The sequence below is a fragment of the Polyodon spathula genome, chromosome 1 (genome assembly GCF_017654505.1).
Source record: "Polyodon spathula isolate WHYD16114869_AA chromosome 1, ASM1765450v1, whole genome shotgun sequence".
Taxonomy (NCBI): Eukaryota; Metazoa; Chordata; class Actinopteri; order Acipenseriformes; family Polyodontidae; genus Polyodon; species Polyodon spathula.
In genome coordinates, this window is record NC_054534.1 from 11,857,045 (window position 1) to 11,867,912 (window position 10,868).

The following is a 10,868-nucleotide window of genomic DNA, read 5'->3' on the forward strand; positions in this document are numbered from 1 at the left end:
AAATACTGCAGTACTGGAGAGACTCACCCTGCACAGGTGAACTTAAAACAGTTCAAATACTGCAGTACTGGAGAGACTCACCCTGCACAGGTGAACTTAAAACAGTTCAAATACTGCAGTACTGGAGAGACTCACCCTGCACAGGTGAACTTAAAACAGTTCAAATACTGCAGTACTGGAGAGACTCACCCTGCACAGGTGAACTTAAAACAGTTCAAATACTGCAGTACTGGAGAGACTCACCCTGCACAGGTGAACTTAAAACAGTTCAAATACTGCAGTACTGGAGAGACTCACCCTGCACAGGTGAACTTAAAACAGTTCAAATACTGCAGTACTGGAGAGACTCACCCTGCACAGGTGAACTTAAAACAGTTCAAATACTGCAGTACTGGAGAGACTCACCCTGCACAGGTGAACTTAAAACAGTTCAAATACTGCAGTACTGGAGAGACTCACCCTGCACAGGTGAACTTAAAACAGTTCAAATACTGCAGTACTGGAGAGACTCACCCTGCACAGGTGAACTTAAAACAGTTCAAATACTGCAGTACTGGAGAGACTCACCCTGCACAGGTGAACTTAAAACAGTTCAAATACTGCAGTACTGGAGAGACTCACCCTGCACAGGTGAACTTAAAACAGTTCAAATACTGCAGTACTGGAGAGACTCACCCTGCACAGGTGAACTTAAAACAGTTCAAATACTGCAGTACTGGAGAGACTCACCCTGCACAGGTGAACTTAAAACAGTTCAAATACTGCAGTACTGGAGAGACTCACCCTGCACAGGTGAACTTAAAACAGTTCAAATACTGCAGTACTGGAGAGACTCACCCTGCACAGGTGAACTTAAAACAGTTCAAATACTGCAGTACTGGAGAGACTCACCCTGCACAGGTGAACTTAAAACAGTTCAAATACTGCAGTACTGGAGAGACTCACCCTGCACAGGTGAACTTAAAACAGTTCAAATACTGCAGTACTGGAGAGACTCACCCTGCACAGGTGAACTTAAAACAGTTCAAATACTGCAGTACTGGAGAGACTCACCCTGCACAGGTGAACTTAAAACAGTTCAAATACTGCAGTACTGGAGAGACTCACCCTGCACAGGTGAACTTAAAACAGTTCAAATACTGCAGTACTGGAGAGACTCACCCTGCACAGGTGAACTTAAAACAGTTCAAATACTGCAGTACTGGAGAGACTCACCCTGCACAGGTGAACTTAAAACAGTTCAAATACTGCAGTACTGGAGAGACTCACCCTGCACAGGTGAACTTAAAACAGTTCAAATACTGCAGTACTGGAGAGACTCACCCTGCACAGGTGAACTTAAAACAGTTCAAATACTGCAGTACTGGAGAGACTCACCCTGCACAGGTGAACTTAAAACAGTTCAAATACTGCAGTACTGGAGAGACTCACCCTGCACAGGTGAACTTAAAACAGTTCAAATACTGCAGTACTGGAGAGACTCACCCTGCACAGGTGAACTTAAAACAGTTCAAATACTGCAGTACTGGAGAGACTCACCCTGCACAGGTGAACTTAAAACAGTTCAAATACTGCAGTACTGGAGAGACTCACCCTGCACAGGTGAACTTAAAACAGTTCAAATACTGCAGTACTGGAGAGACTCACCCTGCACAGGTGAACTTAAAACAGTTCAAATACTGCAGTACTGGAGAGACTCACCCTGCACAGGTGAACTTAAAACAGTTCAAATACTGCAGTACTGGAGAGACTCACCCTGCACAGGTGAACTTAAAACAGTTCAAATACTGCAGTACTGGAGAGACTCACCCTGCACAGGTGAACTTAAAACAGTTCAAATACTGCAGTACTGGAGAGACTCACCCTGCACAGGTGAACTTAAAACAGTTCAAATACTGCAGTACTGGAGAGACTCACCCTGCACAGGTGAACTTAAAACAGTTCAAATACTGCAGTACTGGAGAGACTCACCCTGCACAGGTGAACTTAAAACAGTTCAAATACTGCAGTACTGGAGAGACTCACCCTGCACAGGTGAACTTAAAACAGTTCAAATACTGCAGTACTGGAGAGACTCACCCTGCACAGGTGAACTTAAAACAGTTCAAATACTGCAGTACTGGAGAGACTCACCCTGCACAGGTGAACTTAAAACAGTTCAAATACTGCAGTACTGGAGAGACTCACCCTGCACAGGTGAACTTAAAACAGTTCAAATACTGCAGTACTGGAGAGACTCACCCTGCACAGGTGAACTTAAAACAGTTCAAATACTGCAGTACTGGAGAGACTCACCCTGCACAGGTGAACTTAAAACAGTTCAAATACTGCAGTACTGGAGAGACTCACCCTGCACAGGTGAACTTAAAACAGTTCAAATACTGCAGTACTGGAGAGACTCACCCTGCACAGGTGAACTTAAAACAGTTCAAATACTGCAGTACTGGAGAGACTCACCCTGCACAGGTGAACTTAAAACAGTTCAAATACTGCAGTACTGGAGAGACTCACCCTGCACAGGTGAACTTAAAACAGTTCAAATACTGCAGTACTGGAGAGACTCACCCTGCACAGGTGAACTTAAAACAGTTCAAATACTGCAGTACTGGAGAGACTCACCCTGCACAGGTGAACTTAAAACAGTTCAAATACTGCAGTACTGGAGAGACTCACCCTGCACAGGTGAACTTAAAACAGTTCAAATACTGCAGTACTGGAGAGACTCACCCTGCACAGGTGAACTTAAAACAGTTCAAATACTGCAGTACTGGAGAGACTCACCCTGCACAGGTGAACTTAAAACAGTTCAAATACTGCAGTACTGGAGAGACTCACCCTGCACAGGTGAACTTAAAACAGTTCAAATACTGCAGTACTGGAGAGACTCACCCTGCACAGGTGAACTTAAAACAGTTCAAATACTGCAGTACTGGAGAGACTCACCCTGCACAGGTGAACTTAAAACAGTTCAAATACTGCAGTACTGGAGAGACTCACCCTGCACAGGTGAACTTAAAACAGTTCAAATACTGCAGTACTGGAGAGACTCACCCTGCACAGGTGAACTTAAAACAGTTCAAATACTGCAGTACTGGAGAGACTCACCCTGCACAGGTGAACTTAAAACAGTTCAAATACTGCAGTACTGGAGAGACTCACCCTGCACAGGTGAACTTAAAACAGTTCAAATACTGCAGTACTGGAGAGACTCACCCTGCACAGGTGAACTTAAAACAGTTCAAATACTGCAGTACTGGAGAGACTCACCCTGCACAGGTGAACTTAAAACAGTTCAAATACTGCAGTACTGGAGAGACTCACCCTGCACAGGTGAACTTAAAACAGTTCAAATACTGCAGTACTGGAGAGACTCACCCTGCACAGGTGAACTTAAAACAGTTCAAATACTGCAGTACTGGAGAGACTCACCCTGCACAGGTGAACTTAAAACAGTTCAAATACTGCAGTACTGGAGAGACTCACCCTGCACAGGTGAACTTAAAACAGTTCAAATACTGCAGTACTGGAGAGACTCACCCTGCACAGGTGAACTTAAAACAGTTCAAATACTGCAGTACTGGAGAGACTCACCCTGCACAGGTGAACTTAAAACAGTTCAAATACTGCAGTACTGGAGAGACTCACCCTGCACAGGTGAACTTAAAACAGTTCAAATACTGCAGTACTGGAGAGACTCACCCTGCACAGGTGAACTTAAAACAGTTCAAATACTGCAGTACTGGAGAGACTCACCCTGCACAGGTGAACTTAAAACAGTTCAAATACTGCAGTACTGGAGAGACTCACCCTGCACAGGTGAACTTAAAACAGTTCAAATACTGCAGTACTGGAGAGACTCACCCTGCACAGGTGAACTTAAAACAGTTCAAATACTGCAGTACTGGAGAGACTCACCCTGCACAGGTGAACTTAAAACAGTTCAAATACTGCAGTACTGGAGAGACTCACCCTGCACAGGTGAACTTAAAACAGTTCAAATACTGCAGTACTGGAGAGACTCACCCTGCACAGGTGAACTTAAAACAGTTCAAATACTGCAGTACTGGAGAGACTCACCCTGCACAGGTGAACTTAAAACAGTTCAAATACTGCAGTACTGGAGAGACTCACCCTGCACAGGTGAACTTAAAACAGTTCAAATACTGCAGTACTGGAGAGACTCACCCTGCACAGGTGAACTTAAAACAGTTCAAATACTGCAGTACTGGAGAGACTCACCCTGCACAGGTGAACTTAAAACAGTTCAAATACTGCAGTACTGGAGAGACTCACCCTGCACAGGTGAACTTAAAACAGTTCAAATACTGCAGTACTGGAGAGACTCACCCTGCACAGGTGAACTTAAAACAGTTCAAATACTGCAGTACTGGAGAGACTCACCCTGCACAGGTGAACTTAAAACAGTTCAAATACTGCAGTACTGGAGAGACTCACCCTGCACAGGTGAACTTAAAACAGTTCAAATACTGCAGTACTGGAGAGACTCACCCTGCACAGGTGAACTTAAAACAGTTCAAATACTGCAGTACTGGAGAGACTCACCCTGCACAGGTGAACTTAAAACAGTTCAAATACTGCAGTACTGGAGAGACTCACCCTGCACAGGTGAACTTAAAACAGTTCAAATACTGCAGTACTGGAGAGACTCACCCTGCACAGGTGAACTTAAAACAGTTCAAATACTGCAGTACTGGAGAGACTCACCCTGCACAGGTGAACTTAAAACAGTTCAAATACTGCAGTACTGGAGAGACTCACCCTGCACAGGTGAACTTAAAACAGTTCAAATACTGCAGTACTGGAGAGACTCACCCTGCACAGGTGAACTTAAAACAGTTCAAATACTGCAGTACTGGAGAGACTCACCCTGCACAGGTGAACTTAAAACAGTTCAAATACTGCAGTACTGGAGAGACTCACCCTGCACAGGTGAACTTAAAACAGTTCAAATACTGCAGTACTGGAGAGACTCACCCTGCACAGGTGAACTTAAAACAGTTCAAATACTGCAGTACTGGAGAGACTCACCCTGCACAGGTGAACTTAAAACAGTTCAAATACTGCAGTACTGGAGAGACTCACCCTGCACAGGTGAACTTAAAACAGTTCAAATACTGCAGTACTGGAGAGACTCACCCTGCACAGGTGAACTTAAAACAGTTCAAATACTGCAGTACTGGAGAGACTCACCCTGCACAGGTGAACTTAAAACAGTTCAAATACTGCAGTACTGGAGAGACTCACCCTGCACAGGTGAACTTAAAACAGTTCAAATACTGCAGTACTGGAGAGACTCACCCTGCACAGGTGAACTTAAAACAGTTCAAATACTGCAGTACTGGAGAGACTCACCCTGCACAGGTGAACTTAAAACAGTTCAAATACTGCAGTACTGGAGAGACTCACCCTGCACAGGTGAACTTAAAACAGTTCAAATACTGCAGTACTGGAGAGACTCACCCTGCACAGGTGAACTTAAAACAGTTCAAATACTGCAGTACTGGAGAGACTCACCCTGCACAGGTGAACTTAAAACAGTTCAAATACTGCAGTACTGGAGAGACTCACCCTGCACAGGTGAACTTAAAACAGTTCAAATACTGCAGTACTGGAGAGACTCACCCTGCACAGGTGAACTTAAAACAGTTCAAATACTGCAGTACTGGAGAGACTCACCCTGCACAGGTGAACTTAAAACAGTTCAAATACTGCAGTACTGGAGAGACTCACCCTGCACAGGTGAACTTAAAACAGTTCAAATACTGCAGTACTGGAGAGACTCACCCTGCACAGGTGAACTTAAAACAGTTCAAATACTGCAGTACTGGAGAGACTCACCCTGCACAGGTAAACTTAAAACAGTTCAAATACTGCAGTACTGGAGAGACTGACCCTGCACAGGTGAACTTAAAACAGTTCAAATACTGCAGTACTGGAGAGACTCACCCTGCACAGGTGAACTTAAAACAGTTCAAATACTGCAGTACTGGAGAGACTCGCCGCCGCTCCTGGTGCTGCCCATTCTTTACATATTTTTTTTTTTTTGGTTTCAAAAGAAGAAGTTTGCACCTTCACGTTAGACAGCGAGACACGATTAAATCACATGCATTTCCATTTTTAATCACTAGAGGTCAGCAACGATTTACAAATAAGAGATTATCTGCAGAAGATTTGGTTCATAGATTACTTTGTACTGCTGATTTCTAAATCTTATGTAAAACATCAATTGTACATGAATAAATATATACATAGGCTGCAGAGTCACTTAAGGGTTTCACTACAGTAAAAGGAAATATTGGTATTTTATATGTATAAGTTAATATTCTTTACTGAAGGCAAATCCATCTTAAATCATGTAGCTGCTGTATAACATGTGGGTGTAGGTAAACATGATCCTCACTGTAACTGCACACCTATATAGCACTATAGTGTAGTGGGTATACTGTACACTTAATATCCTCACTGTAACTGCACAGCTATACAGCACTACAGTGTAGTGAGTAGAGTATTATACACTTAATGCCAATTAAATGTTACCAGAACTGTAAGCATGCATGTAACATTAAACAAAATATGATGTAAGAGAGGACCTGACATAAACAATTGTAAATATCTTCCACAAGGCAGGTTTCTTCTGATTCGATTATAGACTGAAGCACATCTAACTAAGCCTCTCCAACTTAAATCCATGGGCACAGCTGCCAGAAAGCCTTGTGTCTTGTGGGTATAAACAAAGTGTAATAGAGCAATGCAGTTTGTAAACCAAGGAGCAGAGCCAGCACTCAGCATGACAGCGTATAGAAATACCAAGAGAATCCCAGGAAGAAGCACAGGCTTGTCATCAGACAGCATCTTTGCCAAATCTAAAAAAAGACCAGCCGATGCAGTCCTTCCCCGCTGATTAAACAGCAGGAGAACAAGCCTGTCTTTTTATAGAGCTCCGTGGCTGGAATAGACCCTCGGGAGCAGAATGGAAGTAGTCACCGTCAGGCACTGGTTGAAATGCCCAGTCCGCTACCAGGCCTGGTTTGCAGGGAAGGACCTGGAGGAGTGCAAGGAGGAGCACTCCTTATTCACCCTGCCGGGGCCCTCCGTTGCGGGGCTGAAACTGGGCAGAGAGGGAGCTGCCACTGGAGAAAGGCTGGGAGCCTGCTTTCCAGGTGCTGTTAGATGAGGCTCATTCTGACCAAAAGAGATCCACATTCAGGTGTATGAAGGCTGGCTCCTGGTGAAAAGTCAGCACGGGCTCTCAGATGGACCAGCATGGCCTTTTCTCCGGGAGCTTCACTCGACAGTACAAGCTGCCAGATGGGCTGCAAGTGAGAGGCCTGAGTGCTGTGTTGTGTCACGGTGGGATTCTGGTGATGGAGACGAGACCCTGAGCTAATGAAAGAGTTCCATTCGCTGTTTCAAGCAGGAGGCTTCCTTTGAAGTTTGCCCATCAGCACAAGAAGCGAGAAGAATTCCATGTTAAATGTTGGTCTTATTCAGCACATAACAGACAGAAACGTTTGAAGTGTTTTGTTAAAGTGGTTTAGGCTGTAATTACCTGTACTGTTCAATATGTTAAACAATGGCATAACTTTATATTTTAGTTAAAATGGATAGAAATTAAATAACTTCAATGTATCTTTTGATTTTTTTGTTTGTATTTTTTTTTTAACTGTAATGATCTAGCACACACAGAAAAGGCCATTAGGAGAAAGGGATTATAAAGTCAGCTGTAAATATATACAATGCATGTTCTTCAGAATGTTGCTGGAGGCCTGAAGCATTGTCAGCATTTTGTTTTTCAGGTTAATGCCTTTGTTAGTGTCAGTAATGACAGTGTCAACAAACACTGGCTAGGAAATATAATACAGTTATAAAGACTTCTCTGGGAGGCATCTCTGGCAAGTTCATACAAACACGTGGGTGTTAAGAGTGTAACCAGTATTATCTGAATATAAATGATCTGAAATCCGTATTTTCATTGTGAGATGGGAGTATGGTCCTTACTTGCCTTGTGAAATAGAAAGCCCAGATGTTGTGCCACATTCTTCCTTTAACCCCCCCCCCCCCATGATGAAAAGTGCTTTTCTCATCAGCATCGTTCTAAACTGATAACATTTGAAACTGGAACAGCAGGCTAGCATCAATACCCACTTGATGTGTTGAATGACTTCAGTTCTAACTATAGAGCTGGAATGCACAGTGCTCTGGCATGCCAAGCTCAGCACAGCCTTGATACAATCTGTTGTGCTGATTTAGAACTATCTCCAAAGAGAATCCAGCACTTCTAAATATGGTGATGTTCGAGAGTTTCATGATCTGTGTAATCCAGTCTAGGAATATACACCGTGTATTATGACACATTGCAACACTGGTCAGTATACACCATGTATTATAACACATTGAAACACTGTCAGTATACACTGTGTATTACGACACATTGCAGCACTGGTCAGTATACATCGTGTATTATAACACATTGAAACACTGTCAATATACACTGTGTATTATATAACACATTGCAACACACGAGGTTGCCTACCTGGTGTATTAGAATATTTTGAACAGTGGGCACACAACCAAAACATTTCAATGGCGCTGCTAAGCTTTCATTTGTCACTCAGGCACAGATTTTTTTTTTAATTATCTTCGCCTACTTGGGTCACATGATACTATGGGAATGATAACACTGTGTAACAAAAAATTATTATTTTTTTTTTCCTGGGTAGTGTTATTTCCTAATTGCTTATGCCTCAAAAGTATAGAATATGGCTATTATTCCCCACAAACTTTGCTTTTGTGACCAGGACTGATATTTCAAAATATCACTATTTCCAATGGGAAAATGGGGAAATGTGTGTCTTTTCGTTCACATAAAGTCAGAAAAAAACAACATATGAATCCAAATTAACATGTATATATACTAAAGTAATACTAAGATGACTACAAAAGATTTAGAAGTGAGTAGTTTTTCGAGATTTACAATTATACTGTAAATACAGTCTCCATAATAATAAAACTCAACAACAAGCTTAAAAAAAACCCTAGCATTGCATGAATAAACCTAGTGAAGTTGAGGGTATCGTCTTTTCCCTCCATTTTTTGCAAACCGAGTATTGTCAATTCAACACAGTATTAAATACAATTTCCCCATACATCCGTTTTATGAATTTAAAATAAAAACCGTAAATGAACATTGAAGCAGAGTATGACTAGAAATGCCACACAATAGTCTTTAGCTTTAAAAGAGGTCACGTGCCAAAATAAAATCGTGTTCATTTGAATAGATAAGTGCTACCTTCACTTACACAAACGCAACTGTGTACCCCTGAAAAAGGAATTATTGAAATAATCAAAACTGATGTGTGTTTGCTACAGGAGTGATTTTATCAACAATAAAATCAAAGCTTAGTCGTTTATTTTACACAGAAAACTACATGCTTACTCTTTACAACAGTAAAATATAAGTATCCTTTTAGAGTTGTATCAAAAAGAGAATAAAAACTAGCGATGCCTGGAGCGAGTTTAGCTTTTCGTTCCCCTCTTCGACTCTATAACTTCTTAATTAGCTGAAATGGTTATTATTTTGCTATTTAAATTCAGCTTAGTTGCTGTGATGTGATAGATCTTATAAGCGTTGTTTACTGACAAGTTCCAAAACACGTCATAAACTTGTACAGAATTAATAGTAAAACATACCTTTCTCTTTTACTTTTTGTAACTCAACGTACCATCTGTTATCATTAATTTTGAATTTTACTTGGGGAGGCTATTGCTATAGCATACAATTTTTTAAAAATAGCAGCTTTTGGCAAGAAAAATTTGAATGTTTCATTCAACACCGTTACATTGTCAGGCTAGTAACTGCACTTTTCATGTGCCGATGCAACACTTGCCTAAGCCTTTTAACTTCTCACAGAAACTGCCCACAAATGACGCCCCTGGAACAGAACGCTTTAGTTTTAAATTGACTGATAGTGAAAATATATTCCTTTAGGAGTCGTGACACGTAAAGCGGGTGCTTGCTTTTGCTAACGTACAAATTATCCTGGGTCACCGTGAAGATATTAACTCAGTCTAAAGCCCCTGCTGTTTGTGCGCATGTGCAGTGTACCACCTGGGTGCTGTGCCCGAGAGATCGGTGCAATCTGAGCGGTGATGGCCAGTGTCATTCAGTGCATTTCTGTGTTAGAATGTGTTGAGCTGCACTACACAGGTACCCATGCAAAGATAATGAAATCACAAAGTGTGCAATATTTATACGAAAGGGTTTCGAAAGACACAAGAAGGGATGGATGTGTTTGTAGGCTGTGTCGGTTTCTAAGTGAATATTATTAGCGAGGGAGGCGTGACGGCGTGTTCACAGACTGCCACATTAACTAGTACTTTGCCTAGTGGCACGTGTCAATGTGGTTGCTTGTTGCACTGAAATGCATTTCTGTTTGATCTGTACGGATTCTGCAGCTTTGTGTTGCTTGCTGTGCCTTACTTACTTGAGTTATTCCTCAGAGGGGTGTACACGGTCTGTGCTATATTGCTTAAATATTACATTTTTACATGGCTCTCTTAATACCGGTAAAATCCTAATCGTCACGCAAAAAAAAAAAAAAAAAAAAAAAAAAAAAAAAAACAGAAAGACAAAAAGCAGGTTATGTTCTTTTCTTTCTTTCTTTGAAGAATGTACGTAAAGACAACAAAGCGCCATTACGTTTTAGTATATCATTTCACATTATTTGTGTGTGTGTGTGTGTGTGTGTGTGTGTGTGTGTGTGTGTGTATATATATATATATATATATATATATATATATATATATATATATATATATATATATATATGTACTGTTTTAATTTGTTT

At 41.6% G+C, this 10,868-nt stretch overlaps 1 protein-coding gene across 1 annotated transcript; it reads left to right on the forward strand.

Annotated features, from left to right (window-relative positions):
- The first annotated feature begins 6,991 nt into the window (after window positions 1-6,991).
- LOC121313461 (heat shock protein beta-3-like) lies at window positions 6,992-7,403 on the forward strand. The gene is made up of 2 exons (XM_041246061.1): window positions 6,992-7,181; window positions 7,258-7,403. Exons 1-2 carry the CDS (start codon window positions 6,992-6,994, stop codon window positions 7,401-7,403), a joined length of 336 nt encoding a protein of 111 aa, XP_041101995.1.
- The last annotated feature ends 3,465 nt before the right edge of the window (window positions 7,404-10,868 follow it).

What these genes read in the sequence shown, in the direction of transcription:
- LOC121313461 (XM_041246061.1), top strand. Translation starts at nt 6,992, where the DNA reads ATGGAAGTAGTCACCGTCAGGCACTGGTTGAAATGCCCAGTCCGCTAC. An exon ending in GCTGGGAGCCTGCTTTCCAG is followed by an intron (nt 7,182 to 7,257) that starts GTGCTGTTAGAT and finishes CCTGGTGAAAAG; the next exon opens with TCAGCACGGGCTCTCAGATG.